We start from the raw sequence: 16705 nt of genomic DNA on the forward strand, positions 1-16705 counted from the left end.
ACACACACACAAAGCACTCCAAGCTCAGCTGCAAATCCAAACCAGGCCCCAAACCATGCACAAGCCCCTTAAAATCCCTTTAACGTGACATTTTCTATACACACACACACACACACACCTCACAAAAAGGGAATACAAATTAGAAGACATGATAAATAACCTTGCCTTCCCCTGGTTTCCCCTGATGCACCAGTTTCTGCTTTGACATGTCAGCCTTCTGACATAAAATAAATTAAATTCCTTCCGTGGTGAGAAGGGGGGGGGAAATATAATACCCACCAGTGTGTGTGTGTGTGTGTGTGTGCTGCTTGCAAAGGAAGCACTTTCTAAAAAGCTTTGGGATTTTTTAAAAAAAGAAAAAAAATAATCTTCAGAGCGAAGCGAGTTGTATTTCATCGGGCTACGGAGTCACCTGTGACAACCTTTTAAGACTTAGCAATAACCTTTCCTAACTAACTCCCCATGATAGCCATTCGCAAAATGAAATCCATAACCCTTTTTTTTTTTTTTGCTATAGGCTTGATTTTATTTTATTTATTTTATTTTTAAAAAAATCATCTTGAAAAAGGAAAACTACAGGTACTCCTCGAATCCAAAATACTTGTTGCTAAAAAAATTCCTTCCCTAAACATAAACCTATGAATGCACAATTCGCTACCGTCTTTTGGTAAAACTGCTGGAGATTTCCTGAACTGGCGGGAGATTAAAAGCATATTTGGAGATGGATGGGTCAATCTTATTCCCTCTCTCTCTCTCTCTCTCTCTCTCTCTCTCTCTCTCTCTCTCTCTCTCTCTCTCTCTCTCTTTCTCTCTCTCTCTCTCTCTCTCTCTCTCTCTCTTTTTTCACTATGCCGCTTTTGACAGTGATGAATGGCTGACCAGGATGGTGTGGCTGGCAAGGTGGGTCTTGAATTCTCTCAAGCGTTCGATAAGACCCTCTGAGCAAGAAGCGATAGCTGCAGCTTCATTTAACCCAGAAAGAGAAAGACGAGATGAATAAATCTTTTTTCCTGATTTGCTTTGGGAGAATAAGAGAGCAGGAAGCAGAACCGAGGAGCAAGTAGAGATAAAATGAGCTACAAGGGTTTTGGACTGGAGTCCTCATGGCTTTCCAGATATGGAAGCCATAGGCAGCCATGGATAGGGGTTGGATTGGAAGACCTCCACAGTTCCTTCAAACCCTATTATTCTATGTTCTATATACAAGCATCATGATTGGTGTCCTGCAAGACTAAAACCTGAGGTTCTTCCAGCATCATCTCATGGTGTCCAAATGGAAAACCAAAACGGAACCTTTCTTCTTAGAACATAGAACAGCAGAAGGGACCTTGGAGGTCTTCTAGCCCAACCTCTTGCTCAAGCAGGAGACCCTATGCCATCTCAGACAAATGGTTGTCCGGTCTCTTTTTGAAAGCCTCCAGTGATGGAGCACCCACAACCCCAGATAAGGCAAGTCATTCCACTGGTTGATTGTTCTCACTGTCTGGAAATTTCTCCTCAGATCTAGGTTGCTTCTCTCCTTGGTTAGTTTCCGTCCACTGCTTCTTGTTTTTAAGCTTCTGGCACTTTGGAAAATAAGTTGACCCTCTCTTCTTCATGGCAGCCCCTCAAATATTGGAACACTGCTATTAGGTCACCCCTAGTCCTTCCTTTCACTAGACTAGACATATCCAGTTCTTTAGCCTTGACAGAACAACCGTGTCTTCACGACTGCCTGTCTCAAGAGGTATAGCACAGAATTGTCATGCCTTTGCAACCTGAGACATCTATTTCCTCTGTCTAATGGTAGGACCAGTTGAAAGCCTGCTACATTTCAGCTTTTTGGTTTCACACCATATAATATCATAGGGACTTCAACTCCCAGAATTCCCCACCCAGCCTGGGGAACCAAGGAGTACTTGACTTTTTTTTCTCATCTCCAAAAAAGGTCAAACCTTGCCAAAGTGGTCAAATTAATGCATTAAATTTAAAAAAAAGATCATGAAAATGCAATCAGCCTGAGAACCTTCTAGTGTTTTAATTTGACCATTGCAGCTAGCTAGGCTCAGGCTGGTGCTGAAGTTCTGGTTTTGTGCCTCCTCCGGGGTGACTTTGACAACAGGGCACTCTGCTTTTAAATCAATGATGATGGATTCATCAAGCCTGATGCAAAGCTCCTGCACTTTGCCAAAGTCTTTCACTCTGATCTTCACGCTACAGTGATTCTCCATTTTAACCAATTCTGTCAGGGATGAAGCTCAAAAAATACAGCCCGGGCTGTTCTTTGCCCCCACTGCAATTTGCACAAATCCCCACAAGACTTTGTGCACTAACAACAAAAGAAGTTGGTTAGTGAGAAATATAGACCTTTTTTATTTTTCAACCACCCAGAAGGTGATTGTGGGCACGGCAACTCATTAATTGATAGATGAAAATTAATTGGCGAGGTAGGTGTTGATCCTTTATATGTAATTGAAAGTTTGAACAACAGCGATAAGAACTAATACAGAGCGAAGTAGAATGAAAAAGAAGAAAGAGAGAGAGAGAGAAGGAAAAGCTAAGGGTGGAGAAAGATACAAAATAGGAGAAAAACAAAAAAAAGATGTAAAGAAGGCCTTTTTGTACCATCTTTACAAAATGTAATGATTCTAGCTTCTAATGGGGAAAGACATTAAAAAGAGGCTGATATTGCATTAATACATAAGGAGGGCAAAATTTGACTTTAAGAAGATACTATTGGTCCATATTATTTTTGAATAATGATTATAAATTGTTTGTTTGCTTGTTTATAAAATGTATTGGTTTGCAATGATTCTGAAAATAATTGCTCAGGATGAATCTGGGGGGAAGGAAGGAAGGAAGGAAGGAAGGAAGGAAGGAAGGAAGGAAGGAAGGAAGGAAGGAAGGAAGGAAGGAAATTTGAGAAGGGAACTGAAGCTCACCTATATTGGCCTGCCTGTTTTTCATTTCCTCGTCTGGTCTACCAGTGCCACATCTTCCTTGTCAATCAAAACTGCTATAATGGCACAACCCAATCAATTCATCGGATGACTGTGACTGAACGATATTTCACTCTTGGTTCAGGGGGCTCCATGTCCTACATTCATCTTGCTCACTCGCTTTATTATTTTCTATTCACTGAACCATAATTTTTCCAGCCAAACTCGGAGAGGGAGGCCACTGTTCATTCGAATGCCCTTTGTCAACGTCTTCCTTTCTGATTTCTTTGTTTGATCTACCAAAGTCAATGACAGCCTGGAGAAGCGAGTGGGGAAAACCTGAAGGGTGAAATAATTCCTACAATTATTTTAACTCATTTGGGGGTTTTTTGGCCCTGATTGGAAATATTGATCTATTCATTCATCTCAAACACTGGCTGTGTTTGGAATAAGAAGTTGTCCTTTAAAAAAAGGAGGAGGAGGAGGAGGAGGAGGGGAGGAGGAGGAAAAAGAAGAAGAAGAAGAAGAAGAAGAAGAAGAAGAAGAAGAAGAAGAAGAAGAAAGAAGAAGAAGAAGAAGAAGAAGAAGAAGAAGAAGAAGAAGAAGAAGAAGAAGAAGAAGAAGAAGAAGAAGAAGAAGAAGAAGAAGAAGAAGAAGAAGAATTATTTCCCCAAAACAAAACAAGAAAAATTGCTTCCTGTGCAACCTATATTCCAAAGGACCTGAAGGCAGGAAAAGAAGCAACGGATGGAAACCGATCAAGGAGAGTAGCAACTTAAAACTAAGGAGAAATTTCCGGAGAATTAGAACAATTAATCAATGGAACAACCTGCTTCCAGAAGTTATGGGTGCTCCGTCACTAGAGGTTTTTAAGAAGAGATTGGACAGCCATTTGTCTGAAATCGGGTCTCCTGCTTGAGTAGAAGGTTGGACTACAGGACCTCCAAGATCCCTTCCAACTCTGTTATTCTGTCAGTCAGTGTGTCCTCCTTTCCAAGTCTCCATGTCTTTCTTTGCCTGTTTACTGGAACCCTCCTTTCACCTGAACTGTGTGGTCCACACCTGGAGAAATAGGGCCTCAACCGACTAGATTAAAAGGCTAAGTTCTGCTGCTCCCAATCAGGGCGATATTACCAAGCAGAAACTGGTTACCGTTCTGAGTCAGCCAGGGTAGGGTTTGCAAAGTTCTGGGGTTTTTTTTCCACCCCGTGTGTGTGTGTGTGTGTGTGTGAGAGAGAGAGAGAGAGAGAGAGAGAGAGAGAGAGAGAGAGCTGGGGAGAGAAAATCTATTGGACTGACACGGGGAATCTGTTGCTGAATTTATCATTCTGTCAAGGACACGGAGGCTGGTGTGAGCACCGGCAGGAAAACAATTTGCTGAAGCAGTAAGTTGCAATTCATTGGAAACCTGTTCCCAGCATCCTGTTCCACACTCAACAGCTGCTGAAGTGGAACTTGAAATATGGGCTTGGTGATGTAGGGAGAAAATGGATAATGCAGCCTTTCGGAGCTGACCTGGTGCTGCCAGCAGGATCAGATCACCGCCTGATACTGCCAGCTCTTAGCAGCCCTTGGCGGTATCTTGTGGGGGAACAGTGTGCAACACGATGCCCCCCCCGCTCGAGTGCATGGCAAAATAGCCAACCCCCTGGTGTGCAAAGAAGCAGGAGCGTGAACAGAAGTGTGCTCAGGGGTGCCCTTTCTCTTCTTTAGAGAGGGAGCTAAGCAACAGTGTTTTGCTGCCTGAAGCAAAAATGAATTCAGACACACCACACCACACCACTATTCCTAAAGCTCTTTGCACTGGGACAAATCCTGCAGGGTCTTTCTCTCCCACCCGCCCGCTCCTCATGCAGTCCAAATGCAAAAGGATAGGCTTCCATTCAGGTTAGTCTGGGGAAAAAAAAAAACAGGGGAGGTATAGCTGCTTTCATTGCATGTTGCTTATTTTCTGTGCTGTTTATTTACCTTCTGGTGTTTTTTATTATTATTATTATTATTCCTGTTTACTCCAACCCTTTTTAGACTGCAAACTTATATGGAAGGTTTATTATATTTGTTGCAATGACCATATGATGCCCTTTGGAGGAGGAGGAAGGAAGGAGGAAGGAAGGAGGGGGAGGGGGAGGAGGGAGGAGGAACAGAAAGGGAGGGAAGGGAGGGAGGAGGAAAAGAGGAAGGAAGGAAGGAAGGAGTAGAAGAGAAAGAAAGAAAGAGGTAGAAGAGAAAGAAAGAAAGAAAGAAAGAAGAAGAAGAAAAGAAAGAAAGAAGTAGAAGAGAAAGAAAGGAGCAGGAAGGAAGAAAAGAAAGAAAGAAAAAGAAAGGAGAAGTAGAAGAGAAAAAAGAAAAAGAAAGGAGAAGTAGAAGAGAAAAAAGAGAAAGAAAGGAGAAGAGAAAAAGAAGTAGAAGAGAAAGAAAGGAGAAGGAAGGAAGAAAAGAAAGAAAGAAAAGAGTAGAAGATAAAGAAAGAAAGGAGAAGTAGAAGAGAAAGAAAGAAAGAAAGAAAGAAAGGAGGAAGGAAGAAAAGAAAGAAAGAAAGAAAGAAAGAAAGAAAGAAAGAAAGAAAGAAAGAAAGAAAGAAAGAAAGAAGGGAGGAGGGAGGGAGGAAGGACCACCATTCTTTGGAAGAACAGATTCAACACCAATAAATAAATAAACAAACAAACAAACAAACAAACAAATAAATAAATAAATAAGCAATAATCTTCCACTTCTTTCCTTTGGACCACAAGACGGCAACCTGTCGTTTCTTCCTTCCTTCCTTCTTTCCATTCATTCTTCTTTTTCTTATGTAAAAACTCAGGTCAGCTTTCTCCAAATTCTCCAGCTGTGCCAGACTACAACTCCCATCATCCACACACACACACACACACACACACACACACACAGAGCACAAGGATGCAAATCTTGACCCACCCTCCTTAGGACCCCAAACCAGGCAATGTTTTGTTCTCGGAAAGTTTCGGGTCGAAATGATTCGTTAGTAAACACAAGACTGGATGCGCTCAGCCCCGCCTCCCTCCTCTCCCCTGCCCCGCCCTCGGGGAGGAGGCGTGGCCAGAGGAGACGCCACGTTCCTTCCTCTTCTGCCCCGCCCGCCAGCAGGAGGCGTGGCCACAGTGCGACGCCACGCTTCTGTCTCTCTCTCTCTCTCTCTCTCTCCTGCCCCGCCTTCCAGGAGGAGGCGGGGCCAGAGAGACGCCGCGTGCCATCCTCCTGTGCCCCGCCTGCCAGCAGGAGGCGTGGCCAGAGTGAAGCCACGCTTCTCTCTCTCTCTCTCTCTCTCTCTCTCTCTCTCTCTCTCTCTCTCCCCCCGCCCCGCCGTGCGGGAGGAGGCGTGGCCAGAGGACAGGCAGGTTCCGCCATAGAGAGCGGGAGAGAGCGGAAGTAGACCCGGATTTCTCTTGCTGGCAGGGAGGTGAGTGGCGGCGTTTGTGGCTCGACTCCGGATTTGGGGCGGTGGGAGGGGGCTGCTGCGCCTCTTTGCCTCCGACCCTTCCCCAGCCCTGCCGCTTCATGCAGCCCCGTCTCCCCTGAGTTCCCCCCTGCCACCTCTGGGCTTCAGAGAGACTGCCTTGGCATAGGGAGGCTCTACTTCGGTTCCCATCTGCAGGGCAGGTCAAAAGCCTTTTGAGACGTTATTGATTCCTTACTGTGGTGGTCCATATCCGGGAGGAAAAGCTAGGTCTGGATACCCTAAAGCAGCGTTTCCCAACCTTAGGAACTTTAAGATGCGTGGACTCTAACTCCCAGCTGGCTGGGGAATTCTGGGAGTTGAAGTCCACGCATCTTAAAGTTCCTAAGGTTGGGAAACGCTGCCTTAAAGGAATATTCTGGGATCAGCCTCCAAGGCTGTATCCCCCTTTCCAGCTAGGAAGCCGGAAGTAACTTATTTTCTTTGGCACCCCGATTGGAAAACCTGTTACAGATCGTCCTCTACTTACGACAGTTCTTCTACTTCTTCTTCTTCAAAGTTACAACGGCATTAAAAATGTGACTTAACGACCATTTTTCACCCTTTGTAGCATCCCCACGATCACGTGATCAAATCTAAGATGCTTGGCAACCAAGTCATACTTACGACTGTTGCAGTGTCCCGGGGTTCTTGGGATCAACCCTCAGACAGGCAACGTCACTGGGGAAGCCAGATTCACAGAACAACCGACTTACTAACTTAATCAACCGCAGTAAATCGCTTAACAGGTCGTAAAAGGGGGCAAAATTCACTTAACAGAAATGTGGGATTCAATTGTGATCGAGGACTACCTGTACTCCCAGATTAGGGAGGCGATGGGAGTGCAGATTCAAAAAATAAAAAATTCAAATTTTCCAGTTTTCAAAATTTCCCAGGCCTTTAATCAGAGACCGATTTTACATTATTATTATTAAGAATGCAAAAAAAGCAACCCAACCTACCACCTACTGCAGGGGTCTTCAAGCTTGGCCCTTTTATGACTTGTGGACTTCAACTCCCAGAATTCCTCAACTAGCGTGCCTGGCTGAGGAATTCTGGGAGTTGAAGTCCACAAGTCATAAGAGGGCCAAGCTTGAAGACCCCTGACCTACTGCAATGTTTCTCAACCTTAGCAACTCTAAGATGTGTCAACTTCAACTCCCAGAATTGAAGTTGAAGTTCACACTTTTTGAAGTTGCCAATATTGACTGTGGCTTACTAGCTGATAGCAGTTTAAATTCCCTTTTGCCTTATTGGTGGCAGATATACTTTCTGAGACAAGCTTAGTTTTCAGGATTTTGATAAAATAAGCCACTCTAAAACCATGATTTTACAAAAGGGCTGCTTGTTTATAAGTTGGCCAACCACCGTTTGCTGTTTTTAGACTATCTAGCAAGTTTGGCTTACTGGAAACAGAAATGATTTCATATTTCTTGTGGATGTATTAGAGAGAAGGGCTAAAGGTATGTTTGAACAGTTGTGATCTCCCAAGCTCCTTTTAAAATTATTTTTCTCCACCAGACTTCTGTATTGAAAATGTCTCCTGTTTACATCCATCGTATGTTCTCCTGGACCCCCCATTCTATATTTTGTGGTCTACTTTACTTAAGGTGCTAGAACAGGGGTGTCAAACTCTCAATGTCACGTGATGTGTCGCAACGTATCATGACTTTTTTTTTCCATTGCCGGCAATGGGGTGGGTGTGGTTTCACTAGGATCCAACTGGCCTGAGGGCCAGCAGTTTGACACCTGATGTACATGTTTGTTTTGGGCTGAGCTTCTTTTGTGAATACTGTACAATCATAGTGTGTTTTACACACCCAGTGCATTTCAGATTATTCAAGGAAATGTTTAGTTTGTTCAGTTTTGCCTTAAGAGCGATGCAAACCCTTCACTGCCATAAACCGTAATCTGTAACTAGTAAATCCGCCGTGGCTGTATTTTCACAGTCCAGCTTATCCTTAAACCATGATTTATAAATGAATTCACTGGGTTTGCAAAATGTTCGGCCGGGATTTACAAAACTGTAGCTTAGCACGCTGTGTGAACTCACACCACTGCTTGTGATGTGCAGAAACTATACGGGTAGCCCTCAACTTACAAGTTTGTTTAGTGACTGTTCGAAGATACAGCAGCACTGGAAAAAGTGGCTTACAGCTGTTCTTCCCTCTTAACAACTGTGGCAGCATCCACCACGGTCGTATGGTCGAAATTCAGTCGCTTGGCAACTGACTTATATTTATGACGGTCGCAGCGTCCCCAGGGTCAAGCGATCACTATTTGCGATGCGACAAGCCAAAGTCAATGGGAAAGCCAGATTCACTTTACAGCGGTGTTAGTAACTGAACTAAACTGCAGTGATTCACTTAACAGTGGCAAGCAAGGTCATAAAATGGGAGTGGCGAAATGAACTGTCCCGCTTGAGCACAAAAATGTTGAGTTCAATCGTGAGTTGTTATTAATGCACTCAGGTGAGCAATTGGTTGAAATCTTCATTTAACAACCTGCCATTTTTCCTGCTCCATAAAATATCCAGGAATCATGATTTCCGAAAGCGGCTCCTTCGTGAAGGGCATGGTGCTCGGAGGGATTTGCTGCGCCTTGGTGACCCTTCTGGGACATATTAAAACGGGTCACACTACGAAATCTCATGAGCACCGACACCTGCAAGCGCCCAGGAAAGAGGACATCCTCAGCCTCTCGGAAGAGAAGCGCCTGGAACTGACCCAGAGCCTCCGCGTCTACTGCATCATCCTGGTCAAACCCAAGGACCTGGGACACTGGGCCGCGGTGAAAGAAACCTGGAGCAAACACTGCGACGGGGCCGAGTTCTACAGCTCCGAGAATGTCAAAGTCTTCGACTCCATCGTGCTGAACACCGATGACACGTGGACGATGATGCGCAAGGCCTACGCCTACGCTTACGAGAATTACCGAGACGGTTACAACTGGTTTTTCCTCGCCTACCCCAGCACCTTTGCCATTATCGAAAACCTCAAGTACTTCTTGTTGAAGCAGGACGCCGCCCAGCCGTTCTACACAGGCCAGACCCAATCCTCGGGGGATCTGCAGTACGTGAACGGGGCGGGCGGGATCGTCTTGAGCGTGGAGTCCTTGCGGCGGCTCTACAGGATTTTTCAGGATCCGGATAAGTGCCCTGAGCACGGGGGCGTGATTTGGAAGCTTTCTGAGGATAAACAGTTAGCCTTGTGCTTAAAGTACGGCGGGGTGCAGGCCGAGAACGCGGAAGACTCTGAGAAGAAGGACATCTTCAACACCAAGTCGGTGGGCACCCTCATCAAGGAGGCCATGGCTAAGCACCCCCAGGAGGTGGTGGAAGGCTGCTGTTCGGATATGGCCATTACATTCAGTGGCCTGTCGCCAAATCACATGCACGTCATGATGTACGGTGTCTACAGGCTCAGAGCATACGGCCACACTTTCAGCGATGCCTTAGCCTTCCTCCCTCCCCCAGACTCCGATAATGACTGAAGAGGGCGGCGGGAAAGCGGAAACCCACCACACACATGTACTGTCCCTCGGCAAGCAGCATGTATTCAGGACTGTTCCAAATTTGCATTTTATTAGTATCTGTGTTAGCTCTCTCTCTCTCTCTTTTGGCACAATCTGGTTTTGTAATCTTTGCAAAGGGGGAGGGAGGGGGGTCCCCTTTTTAAAACCAACAAGCCCTTTTATACACCTGTGAATGTCACCTGGAGGACGGAGGGGGGGGGAGAAAACCACTTCGAAGATTTCTTTCGTTGACGCCTGCATAGCGGGTTATGTAAATATTTAAAAATCAAGATGAATCTACTATAAATTAAATCTATTTTTCCAATTGGGGGGTGTCCTGCATCTTCTTTAGCACAGTGCTGCACACCGCTTGCCCCCTCCCGAGAAAGGGAAGGGGCAACTTTTTATCCTAAATCTCGGCTTCCAATCGCAAAAGCCACCTCGCCTTTTGCTTTGTTCTAAAAATCAGCCGAAATGTATTTATTTGAAGAAAGCCAACAGGACTTCAGCATTCACTTGGATTTATTTAGCATAGCCACAGAACAAAATAAATTTGTACATTCAGGTACACATTTAAAAACAGAATTACAGAGTAGTCCACGCTGGCAAGAAGCATGCCGCATACTTCCCGCTGATTTCACTTGTAGGTCTTCATATGCCAGAGGCCGTCATTTAAATAGTGAATATTTTCAATGCCGATCCCTTTGTTGACTTTCTCTCTGGAGAGGTGGAAAAGACAAGGAAAGATCAGTTTTTCCCGCTCTGGATAAAAAGGTTCTTAAAGTGTAAATGGGCAGAAACTGCTTCCCAAATCGGATCTATTTATAAGCAAGCAGCTGAAAGCCTGCTGATCTTGAAGTTAGAAAAATCTTAGGGTTATTTTCAGCCTTTTTAAAAATAGATGTGCAAGTAGAAAAAGAGAAAAAGTTTAATAATGGCCTCTAGCCATGCCTTATCTCAGGGGTCTTCAAACTTGGCCCTTTTATGACTTGTGGACTTCAACTTCCAGAATTCCTCAGCCAGCGTGCCATGCTGGCTGAAGAATTCTGGGAGTTGAAGTCCACAAGTCATAAAAGGGCCAAGTCTGAAGACTCCTGCCAGAACTCTTGCGCTTTATTAACAGTTCACAAAGGCAGGAAAAAAGGATCAACAAGCATCAAGTCTACACACCTCTCAAGATCACTGGGCCCCAAGTTCAAGAAATTATCGGGGGGATTAAATATGTTCTTAAGAAGGAAGTTGGAATAAAAATACATCTACTAGGGCCGGTCCTTATAACAATAACTTTTTTTTTCTGGACTGCAGGCCAACCTGGACTTATAGACCCTTACTTGTTACCCCAATTGAACTGTTTTGGAAAACACGCCGTCTGCAAAAAGGGGTAGACGGTTTAAAAGAAGTCTTGCAATATTGACTGCTAATTGGATCTAGGAGAACGAAGTTGGTGAAGAATAGGATTTTCTTTTCAAAAGTAAGACTCACATATCATCTGCTGCCATCTTCATGACTCCGACACATAGTGCATGCTGTTTTCCTTCTGCCATTATTGCCTGTAACGGTCTGCTAAGGAAAATATCTTGTAGGTAGTACAACAAATCATGACAACAGCGGTAAGTAAGCTTCTAATGGGAAGAAACGGCCTTAAAAATTAAAGTATAGCAAGCTAAAGAAATCACATTTTATTCACTGAATCTCATTTGGGTATTTTCATTAAACAAAAAAACTCCAAACGTGCCATATTAGTGCTTAACACGTAAGATATGTTTGAGGTTTTTTTTGCTTAATAAAATATCTGAATGAGAATCTGTGAATTAAGAGACTTCTCACATATGTAACATGTGTTTATTGGTCTTTAGGATAGCTGATCAGCAAGAGCTCTGCTCCCCCCCCATAAGTACTTAGTTTGGGCATTACAGTATTAATCCACCGCTGTCAACTAATGAGCAATTACCTATTCTGAAAAAGCGATCACCAAATTGAACAATACACTCTTTTAACTATTCAGCGAAGCTAAGGAACTGTTGAAAGACAAAGCGGACTGCTACAAAAAAGGTCACAAACCCTTGTGACCAGTTTGCCTATGTTATGATAAACCAATTTATATTCATAATTCTCAGTGAATTTAGAGAGAGATCCAGCAACTACAAAATTGAAGTTTCCAAATGTCTCCTTGAAGTCAAAGCCCTTCAGATAATTATTTTAAACACAACTGCACATTTTAGCAATAGTTAAGAAGACTCTTGATAGTTTTTTGATTCCTTATTTCCAGGTTGATAATCCATCAGATTAATGATCCCAGCTACTTTCAAGTTCTATTGTGTTCTGAGAAAGCAATTGCAACCCACAGATGATGCCTATCCAAGGATACCACAATCGTATCAGCAGCGGCAGGATAAAGCTTTGCTCCTGGAGACGTCAGGCCAGGACACATTATATTTGCTCCACTGAGTACAAATTTAATGGCTCCTTTATCAACTTGTTGATGTGGTAGAATGAATGGATCTACGGAGTGGAAAAAGGTTAACAAGAGGAGATAAAACAGCAACCGGGTTGAATCAGGACATCTAAAACACTGTTCCTTTAGCTGACACAAGCAGGACACTCCTTTCCAGAAATATGAAGTGGAAAAAGAAAAATTAAATCCCTCATACGCTTCTCTAATCTTTCACACAGGCTTTCAAAACACAATGCTACAAAGCTTCCTTCCAAATGGTGCTCTGTTAGGGAGATACTTAAGCCACTTAAAAAAATAACCAGCATATCCTGAAGTAATCCAAATCTAGCTATAAGCTTTTCAGTTTGATTCTTTTTTTTCCCCAAAGATCTTGGGGAATAACTGGATTAATAAATCCAGCTTCCCAAAAGCAGGCCTTGCCCTCCCCTCCTCAATCCATCCACTCAAAAAGAACAGCCCATTTTGAAACAAAGGAGAATAATTCCAGGAAAAGAATTCCTAGCTGAATATTACCCCGGAGAAATTCGTGCTAAAAAGCCTCTTTCTTAAGCCTGTCAAGACAGAACATCATAAACCATGGTCTAGAATTTGGAATGGAATTAAGAGAGATTCAGAATGCCTTGGTATTAAACTGTAGGGGGGGGGGAGAGAGAATTATACTTTTTTCTTTGCTCAATTTAAAATCTTTTCATTTTGCTCCAATGGTAGTTGCCGATTTTGAATGTCTTAATTTTTAAACATACGTTATTATAGTGGCGTAGAAAAACAGATAATTTGTCGGTCCTGTGTGTGTATCAAACACAAGGAATGAGCTACTTACAACAGAATAAAAGAGCCAAAGAAAAGGAAACAGGAATAGACCAGCAGCATAGACACAAAAAAAAGTCTTCAAGTGAATCCTGCTCTTCTAAATCAGAAAGTTTTCACATGCATACACACGTACGCCATTGCATTTGAGAGGAAAAAAACTGGAAAAGGGGTTAATAAAATTTGGAGGAAGGGAAAGCACACAAATTCAGAATGGAATGAACCGAAAATAACGAAGAAAAGGTCATAGGCAGAAGAGCATGAAAAAAAATCAGAAAATTCAGGTTGAAATAGGAAAAAAGTCAAGATTACACAATGGAAAGAGATAAACTGCAGAGAGAGAACGAAAGAAAAGCCTGCAAAGAACATGCAAACATATTATGCATTTTCTATACTACACAGGCTGTCCAGTTCTGCTTTCCAACTAAACGCCTGTAAATTTCTTTTCAGCATACCAATTTAAAAGTCTCAAAGTTGTCAATCCTTTGATTTCTCTCAAACCATAACCATTTTTCCTCCAAAATACTTACATTTGTGTAGTAACCTCAGAGTGGGATAAAAGGGTCCGTCCCTTTGTCTGAAGAACAGCAGTTCGCCATTTACGGTGAGAATTTCTATATGTTCATGACTGAAACGTACAAAATTAACACGGGTGACTTTTTTAAAATAAAGAGAAGCCTTTCAAAGACCATTTTAGAATGCTCACGAAAGAGCAAAGTTTACGTTTTTCAAATTGCGCGCTGAATAATCTGTAAGCCGCCCAGAGTCACCCCACAGAGGAAAACGGCGGACTAAAAATGTAATGAACAAAATAAGGAACAAAATAACTTTGCACGGTGAATGTTTCCATTAAAAATGACTATCCTGGTAGCCTCCAATTCGGAAAATATCTTGTAAACATTCCAGCCTTTGTTTTCACTTTGACCAGTACAATTTCAATCCGGCAACCTATTTCTCACACCTAAAAATTAACAATACAAAGAGGAAGCCAACGGAAAGGAAAAACTCACCATCGTACTATCTTAACGGGGTCTTTCTTTGGCATAATTTGGTTTAGCCATGGTTCAATACCCGGGAATTGATCTATCAGTTGGTTCTTAATGCCTTTAATAACCGATGTTTTCAACTGGATGCAGTTCGATACATTCTCTTTTTCATCAAATCTGACAAATGAATTATATAATGTTACTTCTCCATCCACTTACAATGCGGTTATGCATGCATTTCTTTGCCCAACAAAACTGCAGTGAATAGCCCAGATTAGGAAGCAACGCGGAATTATTTGAAAGCATTAAAAAAATAGAACCAAGAAACATACACATGCATACCCACCCCCCGCCCTTCAACCAGCTTTTAGGAACCTGCACCAGCCAAGAAGTTGGATGATGTAAAAAATTAATATATTAATATATCAATATTTGAAGAGCTGTCACAGAAAAGAGGGTTTACTTTGTTATCCAAAGCACCTGCAAGAACAAGAAGCAATGGGCGAAAACTTGTCAAAGGGAGACCCTACCAGAAACTAAGGCAGAATTTCCCGACAGTAAGAACAATGAATCAGTGGAATCGTTTGCATCTTGAAATTGTAGGTGCTCCAACACTGGAGGTTTTTAAGAAGAGATCGGACAACCATTTGCCCAGGGTGGCATAAAGACTCCTGCCTTGGGCAAGGGGGCTGGACTAGAAGACCCCCAAGGTCCCTTCTGGCCTTCTGATCCTAGTTCTATTTTGACTGCACAGATATTGTATCTCAGGATGAATCTGAGAGTTAGGATGAAATTTGATGAGGGTGGGGGTGCTTTGGGCAAGGGGGTTGGCCTAGATGACCCCCCAAGGTCCCTTCCAGCCTTGTCATCCTACTTCTAAGTCTGATTGCATTGATATTGTATCTCAGGATGAATCTTGAGTTAGGGTGAAATTTACTGATCGTGTGAGGGGTGTGATTTGGGCAAGGGGGTTGGCTTAGATGACCTCCAAGGTCCCTTCCAGCCTTGTCATCCTACTTCTAAGTCTGATTACACTGATATTGTATCTCAGGATGAATCCGAGTTAGGGTGAAATTTAGGGATGGGGGGGCAAATAGTGGGCAAGGGGGTTGGCCTAGATGACCTCCAAGGTCCCTTCCAACCTTATGATTCTAGTGCTATTTTGATTGCCCGGCTATTGTATGAATCCGAGGATGGATTTTAGCGGTAGCGGGTGGGAGGGTTGTTTTGGCGGGGCGGGGCGGGGCTGGACTAGACGACCTCCAGGGTCTCTCCCCGCCCTGTGGCGATGCTTGGCCCGCACAAACGGGCGGAGGTCTTCGCCTGGCTTTGCCATCCCTGCCCCCCGATCCCGCCCCCCGATCCCCGATGAGGAGGATTCCAGGCCGCCTATTAGCCGCAGTCATCGCAGCCTCCAACGAGACCTCGAAGGGGATCGGGCCTCGATGATGGGAGTTGTAGTCGCCCCCACCCACCCACCCACGCCGCGTCCCGGCCCTGCTCCTCGGCGGCCCTCGCCACTCACTTCTTGAACATCCTGGGCTGACGGGCGCTGCTCCCCGCGAGGCCGGGCGGAGCGAGGGCTGGGCCGGGTGGGGACGGGCACCCCGGGCTCCCGCGTCGTCCCTCCTGGCACGCTCACGCAAGGCCTCTCCGGCCCTTCCTTCTCGTCTGCCCTCGCCGGAAAGGGAACGCGGGGGCGCTTTACGGTCGTCGCAAAGCGCCGGCGTCGAGGAGCGAAGAAGGCAGCGCCCCAGCTCCCGAAGGGTGAGCCCGGGTTTCCTCGAAAACTACCGTTCCCGGCAGGCTGCGCGCCACGGAACGGGGGTGAGCGGGCGCTTGGAGCAGGTACGGCCGTTACCATGGAGACGCATCGAGGGTGGCCTAGGCTGCCTGGCTCTACTTAAAGGGACCGCTACGATTAAAAAGAAAAAAAAAAAACCACGGAGAAATAAATACAGGTCGTCCTCGATTTACGACAGTTCGCTTAGTGATCATTGAAAGTGACAGCGGCGCTGAAAAAAAATGACTTAGGACCGTTTTTCACACGGCCATTGCAAGCATCCTCATGGTCAAGCAATCAAAATTCAAGACACTTGGCAACTGACTCATATTTATGACGCTTTCTGTATCCCGGAGCCATGTGATCTGTTTTTCAACCTTCTGACAAGCCAGGTCAATGGGGAAGCCAGATTCACTTAAGGACCCTGTTACTAACTTTACAGCTGCAGTGATTCACTTAACAACTGTGGCAAGAAAGGTCGTAAAATGGGGCAAGACGCATTTAACAAATGTCTCACTCAGCAACAAAAATGTGGGGCTCTCTTGTGATCGTAACCAAGGTCTATCTGTTTATCAGACTTTAATATTCCCAGCATGTCCCTGTGATTTATAGGTCAATCTTGTTTTTTGCCTTGATCCCAATGTTCCTTTTTAGGGGCATCCAATGCAAAGTGCATCCAATATGTCAACTGCAGCTTTGATTATCAGTGTTTCTCAATCTTAGCAATTTCTTGAAATGTATTTATTTGGTCAATGACCTTAGTGACTCCAAGATATGTGGACTTTAGCT

General features: G+C 44.2%; 2 protein-coding genes across 2 annotated transcripts; one reads left to right on the top strand and one right to left on the bottom strand.

Moving 5' to 3' along the window:
* Positions 1-6214: 6214 nt before the first annotated feature.
* On the top strand, positions 6215-10214 carry C1GALT1C1 (C1GALT1 specific chaperone 1). Its single transcript, XM_039362393.1, has 2 exons — positions 6215-6336; positions 8909-10214. Exon 2 carries the CDS (start codon positions 8914-8916, stop codon positions 9862-9864), a length of 951 nt encoding a protein of 316 aa, XP_039218327.1. The 5' UTR covers positions 6215-6336; positions 8909-8913; the 3' UTR covers positions 9865-10214.
* Positions 10215-10389: 175 nt separating this feature from the next.
* Positions 10390-15840, bottom strand: MCTS1 (MCTS1 re-initiation and release factor). The gene is made up of 6 exons (XM_039362337.1): positions 15659-15840; positions 14158-14310; positions 13678-13775; positions 12254-12387; positions 11368-11435; positions 10390-10604 (listed from the first exon to the last, which is right to left on the bottom strand). Exons 1-6 carry the CDS (start codon positions 15667-15669, stop codon positions 10523-10525), a joined length of 546 nt encoding a protein of 181 aa, XP_039218271.1. The 5' UTR covers positions 15670-15840; the 3' UTR covers positions 10390-10522.
* Positions 15841-16705: the final 865 nt, after the last annotated feature.

Source organism: Crotalus tigris, unplaced genomic scaffold (assembly GCF_016545835.1).
Source record: "Crotalus tigris isolate CLP2741 ecotype Arizona unplaced genomic scaffold, ASM1654583v1 scf7180000019427.664434, whole genome shotgun sequence".
Classification (NCBI taxonomy): domain Eukaryota; kingdom Metazoa; phylum Chordata; class Lepidosauria; order Squamata; family Viperidae; genus Crotalus; species Crotalus tigris.

What these genes read in the sequence shown, in the direction of transcription:
- C1GALT1C1 (XM_039362393.1), top strand. Translation starts at nt 8,914, where the DNA reads ATGATTTCCGAAAGCGGCTCCTTCGTGAAGGGCATGGTGCTCGGAGGG.
- MCTS1 (XM_039362337.1), bottom strand. An exon ending in CCCGTTAAGATAGTACGATG is followed by an intron (nt 13,776 to 14,157) that starts GTGAGTTTTTCC and finishes TGTACGTTTCAG; the next exon opens with TCATGAACATATAGAAATTC. An exon ending in TCTGAGGTTACTACACAAAT is followed by an intron (nt 12,388 to 13,677) that starts GTAAGTATTTTG and finishes TCCACTCCGTAG; the next exon opens with ATCCATTCATTCTACCACAT.